The sequence below is a fragment of the Mustelus asterias genome, unplaced genomic scaffold (assembly GCF_964213995.1).
Source record: "Mustelus asterias unplaced genomic scaffold, sMusAst1.hap1.1 HAP1_SCAFFOLD_359, whole genome shotgun sequence".
Taxonomy (NCBI): domain Eukaryota; kingdom Metazoa; phylum Chordata; class Chondrichthyes; order Carcharhiniformes; family Triakidae; genus Mustelus; species Mustelus asterias.
Window position 1 is genome coordinate 437,506 of NW_027590318.1, and position 21,312 is coordinate 458,817.

A 21,312-nucleotide genomic window follows, 5' to 3' on the forward strand; every position below is an offset into this window, starting at 1 on the left:
AATTAGAAAATAATTAATATCAATAGGACAAATATTATTTGTGATATAATTCAATAAGCATTTTACTTCGTAAGAAATGGTTAGACTGCAGCATTTCAGTGACATTTTCATTGTTGAAAAGAAAGCAAGGCAACATACAGTGATATCTAAAAAAATAATTAATAGAATAGCAACTACGTTAAAACTGATATCTCCAGCACTTTCGCACACAGGGGGACGATAGAGTTCATGCGATTAAATGTGCCATGTGACGTTGATCAATAACGATATGGGATTAATGTTGACTTTTGCCGACATTTTCTCGAATTTTTCATCGAAAATAGTTTCAGAATTATGTGTATCCAAATATATTTCTCAGGAAGTACACTGCCCAGGCTGCTGAATGGAAGCCATCCCTGTGCTGGGAGGCTGGAGATTTATTGGAATGGAAACTGGGGAACAGTTTGCAAAGATGAGGCATGGTCATCACCTGAGGCGGAAGCTGTTTGCCAGCTGTTGGATTGTGGTTCTGTCACAGCGATGCCGCTTATCTCTCATTTTGGTCCAGGGTCAGGGCCTGTGATTGGTCGAGAAGGTTGTGGACACCAGCAAGATTTTGCAGTAATCTGTTCAGGTACAAACCCTGATAATTCGGGAAATTAATGTCTTATCCACAAATACTACGTGGTCTGCCTCAGAAGGCAGCGGACAAATGCGGAGCTTTCTTTTTTAAGACAGTTCGATAGATGATTATTGGACAAAGGGATCAAACGTTATTGAGTGAAGGTCGTAATGCATATATCTAAATACGAATAAGCCAGACATTGTCTTATAGAATAGCGGTGCAGTGTCGAGGAAGTGAATAACAGATCACTGCTCCTATTTGGTATTCCCGAACACTCTTATTAATAATGTCGCGATTTAATAACAGGGACGCGTTCCTGCGCGGTTTGCTGCAACATTGCAACAATTTCTGGACGAAAACAAATACAATATTACTTGAATGACTATAATAATCCATTACTGATTAGATTACTTTTGCAATAATAAATTTGTTGCAATATTTAATTGGGCGACAGGAAGGTTGACTTAATGCGCCTCTGGACTCACTGCTCAGGTTCCTCCTACATGCAAAAGCGAATGGCTGGATCACTGCCGGACACAGCACAATTTATAATAACCGAGGAAGAGAAGCCATTGGCTTCGACAGCGCTGAGATTTTTGAAAAGAAAACCGAATACTGCTCTGCTATAATTGCAGAGTGATTCATATACATTCCCGAATAACGAGCTTCCTCTATATTTCGTCAATCACAGAATTCATACAGTGCAGAAGGAGGTCATTTGGCCCATCGATTCTGCACCGACCCTCCAAAGCAACATCTCACTCAGGGTTCTCGAGTTCTTATCGCACTCCTGTCCATCCCTAACTGCCCTAGAAAAAGTGGTGTCATGCTGTCTTCTTCAGCAACTGCAGTCCATTTAATGTGGCTGAGGCATTTGCCCTTTCCACTATCTTTCAATTTACGAATACTGAATTCTTGAAACGTGGGTGCGGGTATGGATGAGAGGGGAATAAAAAGTGAGGGCAGAGGTATTGACCTGGCGTGGCTAAACTCAATTTCTGTTCAGAAGACAGTTTAGAGGCCTGATTTGCGCTCATGACTCAGATGGTATCTAAGTCTGTTTTATATTATTGTAAGAAGTTTAACAACACCAGGTTAAAGTCCAACAGGTTTATTTGGTAGCAAAAGCCACACAAGCTTTCGAAGCTCTAAGCCGCTTCTTCAGGTGAGTGGGAATTTTGTTCACAAACAGAGCTTATAAAGACACAGACTCAATTTACATGAATAATGGTTGGAATGCGAATACCCACAACTAATCAAGTCTTTAAGAAACAAGACAGCCAGTGAAACTCTGCAGGTCCACGCAACTGTGGGAGTTACAAATAGTGTGACATGAACCCAATATCGCGGTTGAGGCCGTCCTCGTGTATGCGGAACTTGGCTATCAGTTTCTGCTCAGCGACTCTGCGCTGTCGTGTGTCGCGAAGGCCACCTTGGAGAACGCTTACCCGAATATCAGAGGCCGAATGCCCGTGACCGCTGAAGTGCTCCCCAACAGGAAGAGAACAGTCTTGCCTGGTGATTGTCGAGCGGTGTTCATTCACCCGTTGTCGCAGCGTCTTCGCGACACACGACAGCGCAGAGTCGCTGAGCAGAAACTGATAGCCAAGTTCCGCACACACGAGGACGGCCTCAACCGGGATATTGGATTCATGTCACACTATTTGTAACTCCCACAGTTGCGTGGACCTGCAGAGTTTCACTGGCTGTCTTGTCTGGAGACAATACACATCTTTTTAGCCTGTCTTGATGCTCTCTCCACTCCCATTGTTTTGTTTCTTAAAGACTTGATTAGTTGTAAGTATTCGCATTCCAACCATTATTCATGTACAAACAAAGAACAAACAAAGAACAATACAGCACAGGAACAGGCCCTTCGGCCCTCCAAGCCCGCGCCGCTCCCCGGTCCAGGATTGAATCCTGAATCCAGGATCCCCGCCCAATTTTCCAGCCTATCTACATCCTAATATCCTATCCACCGAGCTGTCCCTCACAGCTACGATGCTTTGTTCATCACAACCTATTAACTCACCCCCACCCCCCCCCCCCCATTCCAGACCATGTGATCTCCAGGGAGAGGCGAAAACCCAGAGTGAAAAACCCCAGGGCCAATATGGGGAAAAAAAATCTGGGAAATTCCTCTCCGACCCCCTGAGGCGATCGAAACGAGTCCAGGAGATCACAATGGCCCTGATCAGAAAATGCTTCCCAACCCTATTCATTTCCACTTCCACGAACACCATATGAATTCCCTGCCCCCGAGACAGGTTCCCAACTATCCGCAGTCTCGCTCTGTACTGGCACCAGCAAGATGATCATAGAATGAAGCCTTAAAACGAGAAACAAGGAACAATTAGCCCGCGCCGCTCCCTGGTCCAAACTAGACCACTCTTTTGTATCCCTCCATTCCCACTCCGTTCATATAGCTGTCTAGATAAGTCTTAAACGTTCCCAGTGTGTCCGCCTCCACCACCTTGCCCGGCAACACATTCCAGGCCCCCACGACCCTCTGTGTGAAATATGTCCTTCTGATATCTGTGTTAAACCTCCCCCCCTTCACCTTGAACCTATGACCCCTCGTGAACGTCACCACCGACCCGGGGAAAAGCTTCCCACCGTTCACCCTATCCATGCCTTTCATAATTTTATACACCTCTATTAAGTCTCCCCTCATCCTCCGTCTTTCCAAGGAGAACAACCCCAGTTTCCCCAATCTCTCCTCATAACCAAGCCCCTCCATACCAGGCAACATCCTGGTAAACCTCCTCTGTACTCGCTCCAAAGCCTCCACGTCCTTCTGGTAGTGTGGCGACCAGAACTGGACGCAGTATTCCAAATGCGGCCGAACCAACGTTCTATACATCTGCAACATCAGACCCCAACTTTTATACTCTATGCCCCGTCCTATAAAGGCAAGCATGCCATATGCCTTCTTCACCACCTTCTCCACCTGTGACGTCACCTTCAAAGATCTGTGGACTTGCACACCCAGGTCCCTCTGCGTCTCTACACCCTTTATGGTTCTTCCATTTATCGTGTAGCTCCTCCCTACATTATTCCCACCAATATGCATCACTTCGCATTTATCAGGATTGAACTCCATCTGCCATTTCCTTCCCCAAATTTCCAGCCTATCTATATCCTTCTGTAGCCTCTGACTATGTTCCTCACTGTCTGCAAGTCCTGCCAGTTTTGTGTCGTCCGCAAACTTACTGGTCACCCCAGTTACTCCTTCTTCCAGATCATTTATATAAATCACAAACAGCAGAGGTCCCAATACAGAGCCCTGCGGTACACCAGTAGTCACAGGCCTCCAGCCGGAAAAAGACCCTTCCACTACCACCCTCTGTCTTCTATGACCAAGCCAGTTCTCCACCCATCTAGCCACCTCCCCCTTTATCCCATGGGATCCAACCTTTTTCACTAGCCTACCATGAGGGACTTTGTCAAACGCTTTACTAAAGTACAATGTAAATTGAGTCTGTGTCTTTATAAGCTCTGTTTGTGAACAGAATTCCCACTCACCTGAAGAAGGGGCTTCGAGCTTCGAAAGCTTGTGTGGCTTTTGCTACCAAATAAACCTGTTGGACTTTAACCTGGTGTTGTTAAACTTCTTACTGTGTTTACCCCAGTCCAACGCCGGCATCTCCACATTATATTATTGTGCCAAACTGTTCTCCCATTACAGTCCAGCTGACTAGACATGAATGTCGTACTGAACGGAAATGTTATACGTACCTGGCCACTGCATTTCTTGTTCTGACTACACTAACACGTAGAGTTTCACGGACTTACTCTGTCCCTAATTTCCTTTTGTTTCATCAATAGTTGCAACTTAATGTCAGCTGCAGAAATAACACTTCAGCGTCATTTTGGATTCAAGTGTTCGATTGAAATATAATCACGTGTAGACAATGTTGCAGGCTGGGATGACTGTAGGGACTATGGTTATTCCAGATACTCAAGTTTCTCTCGTTCAACACAGGGTAAAAATGAAAGTGAAATGTGACGCCTAATGTTGCTGTCTGGGTTCTGAATGAAAACATTAAAGAAATGAAAAGGGAGCAAAAAATACATTGGTTTCGATCTGAAAGAGATTATTTGTCTTGGATTTCTCATTTTTTCTCTTCATAGATGCTTGCAGAGCTTTCAGTGGGGATAGTGTTTATTTTTTACATCACACTGATCGCATTGGATTCGTCAGAATAAAAATATAGTACCGACAAGCGTACAGTGATATTTCAAACAGAAGCGTTGGCCGGGTGTGATGGTGGAGGAACATTAGGCATTGGGAGGTGGTCTCGGTGCTGAACAATTGCTATTGGACGGAAATCCAATCAAACTAAGAACGAAATCTGACAAATTCATGTTGATGAGCTATGTGATAAGTGGTCATTGATAAGTAAATTGCACTCTCGTGAATTGATATTACTCAGGTCGCCGAAATGCTGCACGAGCAGATGGAGAGTCCCGATGCTCGGGTAGATTGGAAATCCAGCACGCTGAACACTGGGAAACAGTGTGTGATCTTCACTGGGATTGCAATGCCGCAGATGTGGTCTGTGCTCAGCTGCAATGTGGAGTCGCTGTGAATCTACCAAGACGCGTCCAGTTTCGACAGGGCACTGGTCTCATACGGAGGAATCGCTTGGAATGTAAAGGGAATGAGACAAGTCTGTTCCATTGTCCTCTTTCTCCAGTAACTCAACACGAGTGCACACACAGAAACGATGTCAATGTGATTTGCTCCAGTGAGTACAAACAAAAAAACCCAAACAATCCCTGTAATGAATAAAACCAAAGGAAATGACATTATTGCCATTCCCACGAACAAAAGCATATCCAAACCAGTCTAACAGTTCAAATCGTTTTGACACTGGCCTCATCAAACGTTACCAATAATCCGCAATCACTTTTTAAATGAGGAAGTTATCAAAATGACGTTTGTTGCTGGGTAATTTGATACATATTTTTATTTACTTCGAAGTTGGGTCTCCTTTCTGCATATTTGATGTACCATTCATTGTCAAATGAGTAGTACTGTGCCCTATCACTAACGGTGCAAAACCTCAAGAACTTCATCCAGAAGTGCGTCATTAACTTTTCGTTCGCTTCATTAACCATACGGTTACATAACTTGCCAAGTGAGCACTCATATAAAATTGAATCATTGAGATCTAAAAATATATATATTTCGTAGGTTTATCTCATGGTTAAGTGCAGAGGGAACAATTTGCCACTTGCGCACCTTGTTAAATAAATATGTATTTGCTGTCTTTTACATTCAATTTCATTTGAGTTCATTGATCTGATGTTGCACACACCCTCTTGCCTTCCTTCCCCGAGCAATGGCGTTAAGTTTCCAGCTCTGTCAACATTCGCTTCTGCCAGAAAACCTTCCCAAATCACCACATCAGCACTGTTCTCAATTTCCATACCCTTCTACGTCTAGTCCCCTCAGTTGACATTAATTGGCTATTGTTTCAGTTATTTGCTGCAACATCTCTTTCGGTAATGGTAAGGGAATCAACATTGACCACGCACTTAAATGCCACAGGTGACAGAACAGGTCAGTTGATGAAATCTGCGCAACGATTGCTTTAGCAACACAACTCCTCTTTATTACTGATGAGGCAGATGTCAAAATTAGGATTAAACACGCTGCAATCGATTTGCAAGCAAATCTCAAGGAATTAAATGATCCCCAGGCAAGCAATCTAATTGAACGGCAGCAGGTAAGGTTCCATCCATCCTGCTACTTACACAAGCCATGGCGCATTGGTCTGCTTCAAAATTCTAGAGCCCTCTATCTAACATGAGGACCTTCTAAAACAATACATTTCACGTTCTTTTCCTGCGTGATCCTGGGAAATATAGCAGGTGAGTTTTGTTGCTTTGAGAATAATTCATCAGACATCTTAAATGCGTCACGTAATATTCAGTTTTAAGTACATTTCGAATGTATGGCAGATATGTGTTCCTTTAATTTCCCCAACATTGTACTGTGCTTGGTATTGGCATCAAATTGAATATTTCTTCAAAACGTATTCACTGGTGAAAAATATAAGGCTGAATGCTCTTCTTAAATTTCTGTCAGCTATTGCAAAAAGGAGCAAACAATGACAGTGACTTAAAGTGTCAGTTTTAATAACCTTCTTTCTTATTTAGTTCAACTTCTGCTTTACAATTTGTTCCTATTTTTCAGATGAAAGCTGGTCATTGAGATTAACGAATGGGGGAAGCAGTTGCGATGGGCGAGTGGAGATTTACCACAACAGCTCTTGGGGCAGAGTGCAGGACAGCTTCTGGGATCTGAATGATGCCAACGTTGTTTGTAGACAATTGGAATGCGGCGACGCAAGATCCGTTTATAACTCTTCAAAGTACGGAGAGAGTGATGAGCCTGTGTTGTTGAATGATGTCCATTGTGAAGGAAACGAATCACACCTCCGGAGCTGCAGATCATTTCTACTGGATTCCTCTCTCAATGACAGATTCGGCGTTGGTGTTCTGTGCTCAGGTGAATAAAACTGTCGTTGCTTGCGAAACATAAAGAACACATTCTAACTGCTGAGGCATTTAGTAATGTTATTTTCCCTTTTTGTGGTGTCACCAAAACATGTTGTTAAGGTAATGAAGGTAGAGATGGGTGACCGAGCTGGATGTGCACGGCGAACAGATTTTATGGTGGATTAAAGCAAGGCAAAACTCACAACGGTCAACACAGGAACAAAATAGAGAACGCAACATGAAATAATGCCAAAAAATACATGCCAAAAACGTCATTAAATTGGTAGCTATATGCGTTTCACAGCACAATGAAAGACGGTGATGTGAGTGAGGAATTCATTTCAGAATATATGAAGGGTTCAGGACAAGGTTGAAGCTCCTGTTAGGACTGAGTACTCGAAGCACTTTGAACAGCCGTTTAAATCTTTAGTTCGGCAGCATTTGAAGTATGTGTGCTGTTATGGTGATCACACTGTCAGAAGGACGTGGATGCTTTTTAGAGTGTGCAAAAAAGGCTCTTCCAGCATCTTGCCTGGAGGATTTTAGGTATGAGGCAAGGTTGGATAAACCAGGATTGTTTTCACGGGCAGGACGCAGGTTCAGAATGACCTGATTGAAGTCAACAACGCCATAAGAGGCATACAAAAATCTGAGGTCACGTGGATAGTCAGAGGCTTTTTTCTCAGGGTGGATAGGTGGACGACAAGAGGGCACAGGTTTAAGTTGATAGGTGATAAGTTTATGGGAGTCCTGCGGGGAAACGTTAGCACAAAAAGGATGGCGGGTGCCTCCCATCCATTGGCTCTGTGTACACTTCCCGCTGCTCGGCAAAGCAGCCAGCTTAATTCAGGACCCGACGCACCCCGGGCATTCTCTCTTCCACTTTCTTCCGTCAGGAAAATATACAAAAATCTGAGGTCACGTACCAAACGACTCAAGAACAACTTCTTCCCTGCTGCCATCAGACTTTTGAATGGGCCTACCTTGCATTAAGTTAAACTTTCTAAACACCCTCGCCATAAATGTAACACTACATTCTGTACGCTCTCGTTTCCTTCCTTTTGGACTATATGGTTTGTCTGTTTAGCGCGCAAGAAACAATACTTTTCATTGTGTGTAATACATATCACAATAATAAATCAAATCAAATCAAATGAAAAGAAAACACTGCCAGTGGAGGTGGTGGAAACAGGCAAATTAGCAACATTAAAGGTGTATACACATGAACGGGAGTCGATCAGAAGCATAGAAACCATGTATTGGCGCAGTTTTAGTCGGGTCTTTTCTCCTGTGCTGTACTGTTATTTTTTTTCTTTTTAAAAGACATCAGAAATCCAGTGAACTTGACATGGTTAGATCTGGAAACGCTGAGGAGATGTGACATGATTGTGGGTGTGATGTACAAAATGGATATGCTTGAACACTATGATCCTCATTTAAAATTGAAGACGTTTGTTGAGCGGACCTCCTGTGTAGAGCAAGCAGAGCAGCGACGTTGAGGCAGAATTCTTAGGAATGGGTTAACAACGGGTTATGTGAGTGAAAGTTTTAAAGAGTAAATAATAGAATATAGGCCAGAAGGAGAGTTAAATATATGAAATCCTGGCTACAAAGCGAAAAATAGCACCTAAAGGGCTTATGAACGAGGCAAATGTGAGCCTTGATATTGGTCAAACTGCTCAGACTTGTGAAGAGGAGTTTGTGGGACAGAAAGGCCGTTTCCGTTAAAGCACAGTTATGGATTTTTTTGTGCGATTTGAACCGTAGAAAAGTTGGAGTGAAGTTATCGCATTAACTTCACATTAAAGTTTCATTATGTTTTGAATTGTTGGAACTGATATCTTTTGTGGAAATTGCGTTATTCTGTGAAGAACTTTGTTTGTGCAAGCTCAAATGACACAGTTGTTTTTTGCAACAGTTCCCAAATCCGGATAAAGGCACAGGAGATAAACATCTGTCCAGAAGATATTATGGTCCAATGCATTTTAATGAATAGTTGAGGATTAAAACTTGCATTACGAGATACATGAGATCTATTTATTTCAGTTGTTACATTTTAATTGTCAGTGAAGTGATGGATTGTTACAGCTAATAGTACTTTCATCGACAGACAAAGGAAGGTTACTGACGTTTACTTAAGCTGAGCATGTTTTTGAATCGGAAAATATGATTTTTTTTCTTTTGGAATATTTTACTTCAGTCAAATACTGATGACAATCTAAACATATTTCGGAATTTTGAACTATACCCTTAGATATATAGAGGTTAGGGGTTGGCTGCGTGCGTGTGTGTGTGTGTGTGCGTGAGTGAAGAAGACAGCCTGCAAATTGAATTACTCTGCTCTGGGTGATGGTGCAGAATGAATCAGACATACTTGGAACGTCATGAGGTTGGTCGAAGCCGAAATACTGAATTTCGAAAGTAGATAGACCGAATTTTCCGAGTCTGTGTTGTCTACCTTATTGAATTCAGAGCAGCTATGTATTGAGTAGTATCGCTGCATTGTTATAAATAAGCACCAATGTGGGAGTTGGGTTGCTTACTTGTGTGTATGACAAAGTGGTTAGTATTTTTGGGGGGGATTGTTTTGAAGGACTGATTTTAAATCTGAAACTGTAATCTTGCGTGCAAGAATTCAGTTTTCTTTCGGTTAATAACTCTTTCAGGTCAATAATGCTTTCTAACTTTAGGAAACTAAAATGATAAAATTATAATATATAAACTTAAACAGAAAATTCTCAAATTATGGGGAAATTTCGCGTTGTTCACTTCAGTGGGTTAATTTGCACGTTTTCTGAATGCAGAAAAAAAACATGTGGCCCAGGACATCAATAATCTCTCCGGGTTATGATATTATCAGCAATACGCATTGCTGACACAATAGCAATATAACGATGGGTGTTGCTCTGGTGTAGTTAGTGGCAATTTCCGATCTGAAACATGCAGCTTCAGATCGTAATTCTTTTTACAAATGTTAAATAGTAATTTTGAAGCCAATTTAGTGGAATAGTGTCATAAAGCACCGTGCAAATATCATAAAGCAAACCACAGAATCATATGTTTGAGGGTATAAACATATTAGACAGTGGATTAAACAGTTCAGCAGGAAATAGTTGAAATTAATCCATTGCAACGTTCACTGAGGAATAGGATAAAGTAGATACATAATTCAGGAAAGTGGTGATGAACTTGCAGTTTGCCCTGACGAGCTTCAAAATGGGGGAATCCCCCCGCCCGGATGAATTGCATCTCAGCATGCTGTGGGAGGCGAGGCAGGATATAGCAGAGGCACAGAGATACTTTCTGAATTCTTCTCTGGGGGAAGTGCCAGTGGACTGGAGGATGACTAATAGGGTTCCAATTTGCAAGAAGGGTGATAGAGATGAACAATTTAAATACATATTTCTGAGTCTCACATCAGTGGCAGAGAAATATTGGAGAAATATTTTGAGATGAGAATTAGTATCCATTCGGATAGGCATGAGTTAATTATGGAAAATCAGCTTGGCTATGTCCAAGGTTGGTCATGATTAACAACTTTGTTCGGACTTTTGTGAATGCAATCAAGTTTGGGGATGAGGAAAGTTCAATTGATGTAGTTGAGGTTTTAGCAAAGCTTTGACGAGGTCCCATTTGTCAGACAGATTGTGAAGGTTTCAGCATGTGGAATTCAGGACGACATGGCGAGATAGCTCAGGAACTGCTTCGTAATAGGGCACAGATGTTAGTGTTAGAAGGCCGTCGAGTGACTGGAGGCCAGTGCCTAGTGGTGTGCCACATAGATCACCACTGTGACCCTTATTGTGTATTATATACATAACTGATATAGACAGAATATGAGGGGAGCATTAAACAAGTTTGCAGATGACATGTAAAATGGGAGGGTGGTTAATACTGAAGGAGAATACTGTGTTAATACTGAATTTACAGAAACATGCAGGTGGGTTGGTCAGATGGACAGAACAGTGACAACAGTCATTTAACCCTGATAAGTGCAAGGTGAAGAAGAAACAACGCCAGGATGCATTTAATGAATGGCAGGGCACTGGGAAGCTCGTAGGAACAGACTTATGCACAGTTCCTTGAAGTCGGCGGAGCACATGAATAGTATAGTTAGAAAGGCATGTGGGATACTTGCTTTTATCAGTCGTGGCATAGATTATAAGAGTGAAGAGGTAATATTGGAACTGTACAGAACGTTGATTAGACCGCAAATGGAGTATTGTGTGCAGTTATGTTCAACTCATTATAGGAAGGATATGATAACACTAGAGTGGGTACAGAGGAGGTTCAAAAGCATGCTGCCTGGGATGGAGAATTTGAGCTACAATGAGAGACTGGATAGGCATGGATTGTTTCCTTTAGATAAGAGAAGGCTGAGGGGTAGGGGTATATTTGAGGTATATAAGATTATGAGAGGCATGGACAGAGTGATTATGGAGAAGCTGGTCCCGTTGGTAGAGGGGTCATTCACAAAGGAGCATAGTTTTTGGATATGAGCCAGAGATTCAGAATGGATTTCAGTGAAAGAAAAAAAACGCCCAGATATGGTGGGAATCTGTAAAACATTGCTGGGGAATGTAGTGGAGGCCGGAAAACCTACAATCTTTACAAAAAAATCGGATGAGCACTTGAAATATCATAAAATTCAAGAACATGGACAAGTACAGGCAAATAGGATAAACGCGTATTTAGTGCTGATGACTGTCGGTGCCGACTCATTGGGCCAAATGGCCTTTTCAGCACTGTCTGAATCTAATACTTTGCGGCAATCTTTTACAACATAGAATGTTGATCATATTAATCTTTGGATCCAGTAAGTGCGGTCTTGATAAATTTGCTGTCAGTTCGTACACAGCAGCATTGTCCTCAGCTTAAGGGTTAACGAGATTTTTCTTTTCCAATTCTGAACGTCCACTCCTTTCAAATTCCTGGTCACAAGCTGCACTAAGACTGATTATGTTTCATCGTGTTTCCTTTACTTTTTGAGCTGCAATTGTTTATCGTACAAATGGTCCTGTTTATTCTGACCAAGATTCTATGATTTTTTCCCCTCTTTCGTACCATCCAATAGCCACACGGTAGCTAATCAGTAGCTAAATTAATCGAATGTTTTAACTTTGCTAAGAAAGGTCATGACAGGGCTTACACATCGCCCATAATCTCTTTCCGAGTACTACTAGCGTATTCAGTTTGTTATATCGAAATGGATTCTGCTCAGAAGAGGCAAATAGCATTTCGAAAGATATTCAACTTAGCACATTGTCAAAGGGAGAGTCCGATGCTGGGAATCACATGAGTAAAAGAATGAGATAGGAGGTACCACGTGTTTCTAATAATATTCGCATTACCTCCAAACATGTTGCACATTTAGGAAAAAATGCAGGAGATATGTACAGCTACATTTAATTCGAGCTATATTTTGAAGTCGAGGTTATATAGCAGGTCGATGCAACTTTGCACAAGATTGATGAGTGGGTCATATAGAACAAAACATCAGGGCATGCTTCGCTTCTCTAACAATGTCCATAATTTTATTCATACGTTAGGAACGAAAGGGTTGTCAGGGAAAAAATCGGACCTCTCAGGAACAAAAGTGGGGAATTATGCTTAGAGCCCAAAGAAGTAGGGGAGATCCTAAATGAGTACTTTGTGTCGGTATTCACAAAGGAGAGGGATGTGTTGACTGGGAGTGTCTCGGAGGGGAGTGTTGACCCGTTGGAGAAAATCTCCATTACAAGGGAGGAAGTGTTAGGTTTGTTAGAGAATATAAAGACTGACAAATCCCCAGGGCCTGATGGAATCTATCCAAGGCTGCTCAGGGAGACGAGAGATGAAATCGCTGGGCCTCTGACGCTAATCTTTGTCTCGTCACTGGACACAGGTGAGGTCCCAGAGGATTGGATGATAGCTAATGTGGTCCCGTTATTTAAGAAGGGTAGGAAGGATAACCCAGGTATTTATAGGCCGGTGAGCTTGACGTCCGTGGTGGGGAAGTTGTTGGAGAAGATTCTTAGAGATAGGATGTATGCGCATTTAGAAAGGAATAAACTCATTAACGATAGTCAGCATGGTTTTGTGAGGGGGAGGTCATGCCTCACTAAATTGGTGGAATTTTATGAAGAAGTGACTGGAATGGTTGACGAGGGAAGGGCCGTGGATGTCGTCTATATGGACTTTAGTGAAGCGTTTGACAAAGTCCCTCATGGTAGGCTGGTGCAAAAGGTTGGATCTCATCAGATAAAGGGGGAGGTGGCTAGTTGGGTAGAGAACTAGCTTGGTCACAGAAGACAGAGGGTGATAGTGGAAGGGTCTTTTTCCGGCTGGAGGCCTGTGACTAGTGGTGTTCCGCAGGGCTCTCTATTGGGACCTCTGCTGTTTGTGATTTATATAAATGATCTGGAAGAACGTGTAACTGGGGTGATCAGTAAGTTTGCGGACGACACAAAATTGGCAGGACTTGCAGATAGTGAGGAGCATTGTCAGAGGCCACAGAAGGATATAGATAGGCTGGAAATTTGGGCAAAGAAATGGCAGATGGAGTTCAATCCTGATGAATGCGAAGTGATGCATTTTGGTAGAAATAATGTAAGGAGGAACTATACGATAAATGGCAGAACCATAAAGGGTGTAGATACGCAGAGGGACCTGGGTGTGCAAGTCCACAGATCTTTGAAGGTGACGTCGCAGGTGGCGAAGGTGGTCAAGAAGGCATATGGCATGCTTGCCTTTATAGGACGGGGCATAGAGTATAAAAGTTGGGGTCTGATGTTGCAGATGTATAGAACGTTGGTTCGGCCGCATTTGGAGTACTGCGTCCAGTTCTGGTCGCCACACTACCAGAAGGACGTGGAGGCCTTGGAGAGAGTACAGAGGAGGTTTACCAGGATGTTGCCTGGTATGGAGGGGCTTAGTTATGAGGAGAGATTGGGTAAACTGGGGTTGTTCTCCCTGGAAAGACGAAGGATGAGGGGAGACTTGATAGAGGTGTATAAAATTATGAAAGGCATAAATAGGGTGAACGGTGGGAAGCTTTTCCCCAGGTCGGTGGTGACGTTCACGAGGGGTCACAGGTTCAAGGTGAAGAGCGTGGGGGAGGTTTAACACAGATATCAGAAGGAGATATTTTACACAGAGGGTGGTGGGGGCCTGGAATACGCTGCCAGGCAAGGTGGTGGAGGCGGACACACTGGGAACGTTTAAGACGTATCGAGATCGCCACATGAACGGAGTGGGAATGGAGGGATACAAAATAATGGTCTAGTTTGGACCAGGGAGCGGCACGGGCTTGGAGGGCCGAAGGGCCTGTTCCTGTGCTGTATTGTTCTTTGTTCTTTATTAAAGGAGCATCCTAAAAAAAACAAATAACACTCATCAATCACCATCACAATCAAGGAAAATATTTCTGAATCGTCGAAAACTCTCTTTTATCCTGGCATCCAAGAAAATTTAAATCCCACCATTGGATTTACTATTCACAGTTTATTCTCCTCAGCAGCCCCTACCTTGACACCATCAGTGTGTTCAATCTAATAACAGTTTCACCTGCACCATCACATGAAATTGACATATCTAGTTTCTCTCCAATATTTGATCATGCCCCATTCGAGCTAGCTTGTTGATGGTTTCAATCTCTTTCCCTCTGGATTCTACTTCCACTGAAATCACACATTCATCCCTATTTTTCGGTTAGTTAATACTTTGCCGATTCTTCCTGCATGTTCTGTGCCCCTTTCATTTGAGAGTTAATTGCAATATATTTGAAACACGAGAATCATATATTCAGCCCTACTCTACCACAGAAACAACCCTTAGTGAACGTGCCAAAGGCAAACTATTGCTCCTTCTCCTTCTGTATTACTCTTCAGTTTACGATACAGTTGGTCATGGATCTTTTATCCCAAAACTGCTGTCCACTGACTGAGGTTGGTTGGGAATGCAATCTATTGGTTCCACTCTAAGCTAATCAATCAATATGATGGAATTATCAGCAACAATCTTCACTTTCCTCGACAGTAGGCTATTGTGGTGTCCTCCAAGCATGATATCCTGATCAAAAACTGATTTTTGTTTACTTGTTGTCTTTTAGTAGCATCCTGCGGAAAGAGAGTGTCCATTTCCAAACAAAAGCAATGGACTGCGAATGCTGGAATCTGAAACAACAACAGAAAATGCTGAAAAATCTCAGCATGACTCTTAGCATCTGTGAGAGTGAATAGAGCTAATGTTTCGAGTCTGGGTGATCTTTCGTCTCGCTGAGAGACTCGAAACGTTAGCTCTATTCTGTCTCCAATAGTGCTGTCAGAACTGCTGAGATTTTCCAGAATGTTCTGTTTTTGTTTCAGATGCCAGGATCCGCAGTATTTTCCTTTTGTCATGTCATCTGTAATGCTGATGTGATTGTTGACATCGAGGTGTCTTTCTCTGCACCTGTTCATACCATCACCAAAGCTCTTTATTTCATTTTGTTACCCTTACGGTTGGTGATTCAAATTCACTGGTAGCTCGTCTGTCTAAATCTATTCCTCGAAAAGTAGATGTCATTCAAATTTCATGTGCCTATTGCCCACCTTTGAAGACGTCTCTCGATCGCATCTCCAGAGCCGACAGTGAATTATCTTATGTCCACACAAATGCTTTTGCAACATCTTTTGAGTTCACAGCTCGCAGTACACTTCAATTTCTGCCACTACTGGCCTTATGGAAAAAAGCTAATAATTGTCAACACAACATTTCAAGTATTTTCAACCGAAATGTACCTGCAATGAAACCCTCTTTGCTTCGTTAGATTGTTCATAAATAAACACAAATACTTTTAAACACCTTTTGTTTGCCTGACTTTATTTGTACTTACCTGGTTTCAGATTTTCTTGTGCACTATAGATTAAAAGCATTGTGAACATTGAGAAGGAAAGGAGAGGGCGCAGGATGTAGTATTACAATCATAGCTAGGGTGTAGAGAAAGATGAATTTAATATGAGTGACGTCCATTCAGAAGGCTGATGGTGGCAGGGAAGAAGTTGTTTTTGAATCGGTTGGGACTTGACCTCAAACCTTTGAATTTTTGTTCCAAGGGAAAGAGGTGTAAGAGAGTATGCCCGGGGTGCGTGTGGTCCTTGATAATGCTGGCTGCTTTTCCGAGGCAGCGGGAAGTGTAGACAGAGCCAATTGACGGGAGGCTGGTTTGTGGGAAGGACCGGGCTTCTTTGACGACACTTGTAGTTTTTTGCCATCTTGGACAGAGCAGCATCCATATCAAGCTCTGATACAGTCAAAATAATGCTTTGTATGGTGCATCCATAAAAGTTGCTGAGAGTCGTTGGGGACTTGCCAAATTTCCTTAGCCTCGCTTGAAAATAGAGGCGTTGGTGGGCTTTCCTAACTATAACGTCGCCGTGGAGGGGCGAGGACAAGTTGCTGGTGAACTGCTGACCTAGAAACTTGATGCTCTCGACCATTTCCCCTTCATCCCCTTTGATTTCAGCAGAGGCATTTCCTCCACTGAGCTTCCTGACATCGATGCCAATCTCTTTCGTTTTACTGACATTAAGGGAGAGATTATTGTCGTTGCACCAGTTCACCAGATTCTGTATCCCCTTCCTGTACCCGTCTCAACATCGTCTGAGATCCGACCCCTTTCGGTGGTGTTATCAGGAAACTTGCAAATCGAGTTGGGGGGGAATTTGGCCACGCATTCATAGGTGTATAAGGAGTATAGAAAGGTGCTGAGGACATGGTCATGTGGGGTACCAATGTTTAGGATAATTGCAGAGGAGTTGTTGTTGCCGTTCCTTACTGATTGCCGTCTTTGGTTCAGGACATCGAGGATCCAATCACAGAGCGAGGAGCCTATCCCAGGCTACTGACCATCCAATGTTAGTATTCAATGGTGTTGAATATAATCTACCTAACTTCTTGCCCAACAGGACATGAACAGTTAAGACTGTCAGACGGTGGAGACCGATGCGCTGGCCGAGTGGAGATTTATTACAATGGGACATGGGGCTCAGTGTGTGATGATTCCTGGGATCTCACGGACGCCCATGTGGTTTGCAAACAGCTGTCATGTGGAACTGCATTGGACGCAGCACTTCCTGCTTCAAGTGGACCCAGTGTGGACTCAGTTTGGTTGGATGAAGTGAACTGTTCCGGTGACGAGTTGTTTCTATGGAACTGTCCCTCTGCATCACGGGGTAACCACGACTGTAATCAGAAAGAGGATGTCAACATTATGTGTTCAGGTAACGGAGATTTCAATGTGTTAATTGTTCTCAGACAAAAACATGAGTTCGCAAAACAGATATTTCATTGATAGAAATGGAAATGCAGCACACAGAAATAACCTCGAATTACGAATGGATATTTTATTTAATTATGAAGCAAACATAATTCTTCATCGAAACAGTTCTGTCAATGGGATCACGGCCCATTCTTCCAAATTCCAATGAATCGAGTCCTAAACTGTTCAACTTTTCTCATAAGACAATCCCTCCATACTGGAGATCATCCCAGTGAAACTTCTCTGTTTTGCCTCGAATGAAGTATTATTTTCTTTCAATAAGGAAACGAAGCTGTTCACAGAAATTAAGATGTAGTCTCGACAATGCTTTGTGCACTTGCAGACAGACTAACTGTATTGGCCATGCAAAATAGTCCCTCAGTCTATCCAAACAGGCGCCGGAGTATGGTGGCTAGGGAGTTTTCAAAGTAAATTCATTGCAGATATAAACCAAATTGTGACAATAATAAATATACTTAAACTTCCACAAATTACCCTCCAGCCCCCTTGAAACAATTGCCATAATTGATTAAAGAAAATCCCAAGGCTTTTTATACATATATAAAGAACAACAGGGCAGCCAGGGAGAGGGTTGGCCCACTCAAGGACAGGGGAGGGAATCTACGCGTGGAGCCAGAGGATTGGGTGAGGTATTAAATTAGTATTTGCATCAGTATTCACCGAAGAGAAGGACTTGATGAATGTTGAGCCTGGGAAAGGTTGTGAAGATAGTTTGAGTCATGTTGAGATCAAAATGGAGGAGGTATTGGGATTCCTGATGGGATATACCCCAGAATACTGAGGGAGGCGAGGGAGGACATTGCTGGGGCCTTGAGATAAATCTTTGTAGCCTCACTGGCTACAGGGGATGCCCCAGATGATTGGAGATTAGCGAATGTTGTTTCTTTGTTTAATTAGGGAAGCAAGAATAATCCAAGTAGTTACAGGCCGGTGAGCCTTACGTCAGTGGTAGGGAAATTATTGGAGAGGATTCTTCGAGACAGGATTTACTCCTAGTTGGAAATCAATTGACTTATTAGAGAGAGGCAACATAGTTTTGTGAAGGGGAGGTCGTTTCTCACTAGTTTGATCAAGTTTTTCGAGGATGTGACGAAGATGATTGATGAGGGTAGGGCAGTGGATGTTGTCAGTAAGGCCTTTGACAAGATCCCTCATGGCAGATTGGTGCAGAAGGTGAAGTCGCATGGCATCAGAAGTGAGCTGGCAAGTTGGATACAGAACTGTCTCAGTCATAGAAAGCAGATGGTAACAGCGGAAGGGTGCATTTCTGGATGGAGGGCTGTGACAAGTGGCGTTCCTCAGGGATCAGTGATGGGACCTTTGCTGTTTGTAATATATACATGTATATATATATATATATATGTATATGATTTGGAGGAATATGTAACTGAATGATCAGTAAGTTTGCTGATGGCGCAAAGGGAGGTGGATTTGCAGATAGTGATGAAAATAGAAGATAGAACAGTACAGCACAGTACAGGCCCTTCGGCCCTCGATGTTGTGCCGAGCTTTGTCCGAAACAAAGATCAAGCAATCCCACTTCTTATCATACTGGTGTGCTCCATGTGCCTACCCAATAACCGCTTGAAAGTTCCTAAAGTGCCCGACTCCACTACCACAGCAGGTAGTCCAGTCCACACCCCAACAACTCTCTGAGTAAAGAACCTACCTCGGACATCCATCTTAAATCTCCCACCATGAACCTTATAGTTATGCCTCTAGTAACAGCTACATGCACCCGATGAAATAATCTCTGAACATCCTCTTTATCCCCCTCATCATCTTATAAACCTCTATTAAGTCGCCTCTCATCCTCCGCCGCTCTAAAGAGAAAAGCCCTAGCTCCCTCAACCTTTCCTCGTAAGACCTAGCCTCCAAACCAGGCAGCATCCTGGTAAATCTCCTCTGCACTCTTTCCAATGCTCCCACGTCCTTCTGATAGTAAGGTGAATAGAACTGCACACAATATTTCAAATGTGGTCTCACTAACGTCCTGTACAGTTGCAGCATAACCCCACGGCTCTTAAACTCAAACCCCTTGTTAATAAACGCTAACACACTATAGGCCTTCTTCACGGCACTCTCCCCTTGAGTGGCAACCTTCAGAGGTCAGTGGATATGTACCCCAAGATCTCTCTGTTCCTCTACATTCCTCAGAACCCTACCGTTGACCCTGTAATCCGCATTCAAATTTGTCCTGCCAAAATGAATGACCTCGCACTTATCAGGGTTAAACTCCATCTGCCATTTTTCGGCCCAGCTCTGCATCCTATCAATGTCTCTTTGCAGCCCACAACAGCCCTCCACCTCATCCACGACTCCAGCAATCTTGGTGTCATCAGCAAATTTACTGACCCACCCTTCAGCCCCCTCCTCCAAGTCATTGATAAAAATCACAAATAGCAGAGGACCCAGCACTGATCCCTGTGGAACACCGCTGGTAACTGGTCTCCAGTCTGAAAATTTTCCATCCGCCACCCCGCTCTGTCTTCTATGAGATAGCCAGTTACTTATCCAATCGGCCAACTTTCCCTCTATCCCACACCTCCTTACTTTCTTCATGAGCCGACCATGTGGAACCTTATCAAACGCCTTACTAAAATCCATGTAAAAGACATCAACTGCTCTACCTTCATCTACACACTTCGTTACCTTCTCAAAGAAGTCAATCAAATTTGTGAGGCAAGACTTCACCTTCACGAATCTGTGTTGACTTTCCGGGATTAAGCTGCATCTTTCCAAATGGTCATAAACCCTACCGCTCAGGACCTTTTCCATTAACTTACCGACCACCGAATTAAGACTAACCGGTCTATAATTACCAGGGTCATTCCTATTTCCTTTCTTAAACAGAGGAAAAACATTCGCCACTTTCCACTCCTCTGGAACTATCCCCGTGGACAGTGAGGACCCACAAATCTAAGCCAAAGTCTCTGCAATCTCATCCCTTGCCTCCCAAAGAATCCGAGGATATATCCCATCTGGCCCAGGGGACTTATCGACACTCAGGTTTTTCAAAATTGCTAATACATCTTCCCTCAGAACATCTAACTCCTCCAGCCTATCAGCCTGCATCACACTCTCATCCTCACAAACATGAGGACCATCAGAGGATACAGCAGGATACAGATCAGTTGGAGACTTGGACGGGGAAATGGCAGATGGAGCTTTATCCGGACAAATATGAGGTAATGCATTTTGGAAGTTCTAATACAGATAGGAAATATACAGTAAATGGCAGAATCCTTAAGATTATTGATAGGCAGAGGGATATGGGTGTACAGGTGCACAAGCCATCGAAGGTAGCAACGCAGGTGGAGAAGGTAGCCAAGAAGGGACACAGCATGCTTGCCTTCATCAGCCGGGGCATTGACTTTAAAGATTGGCAAGTCATGTTGCAGGTTTATATGATCTTAGTTCGGCTGCATTTGGAATATAGTGTTCAATTCTGGTCGCCACACTTCCAGTAGAATGAGGAGGCTTTGGACAAAAGAATTACCTGGATGTTGCCTTGCATGAAGGTATTAGGTATGAGAAGAGGTTGGAGAAACTCAGTTTGTTGTAACCGGAACGACGGAGGTTGTCGGGCGACCTGGTAGAAGTCTCCAAGATTATCAGGGGCGTGGACAGAGTGTAGAGTCACAAGCTTTTTCTCAGGGTGAAAGAGTTAATTACTCGGTGGCATAGGTTTAAGATGCGGGGGAATGTTGAATGGAGATTACGATGCAAGTTTTTCACTCAGAGGGAGGTGGGTGTCTGAACTCGTTGTCTGCAGAGGTATTGGAAGCAGATACGATAGCGACATTTAAGGAGCGTCTTGACATATACATGAAGAGGATGTGAATAGAGAGATATGGTCCCCGGAAGGGTAGGGGGCTTTAGTTCAATCAGGCTGCAT

The 21,312-nt window shown here is 43.1% G+C and overlaps 1 protein-coding gene across 1 annotated transcript in view; it reads left to right on the forward strand.

The window, feature by feature from the left end:
- LOC144486475 (scavenger receptor cysteine-rich type 1 protein M130-like) overlaps positions 1-21,312 on the forward strand; it is a 37,257-nt gene that overhangs the window by 4,777 nt on the left and 11,168 nt on the right. The window contains exons 3-5 of the mRNA XM_078204517.1: positions 359-613; positions 6,810-7,124; positions 17,041-17,355. Of these exons, the coding sequence (XP_078060643.1) occupies positions 359-613; positions 6,810-7,124; positions 17,041-17,355 (885 nt within the window). The remainder of the gene's footprint in view (positions 1-358; positions 614-6,809; positions 7,125-17,040; positions 17,356-21,312) is intronic.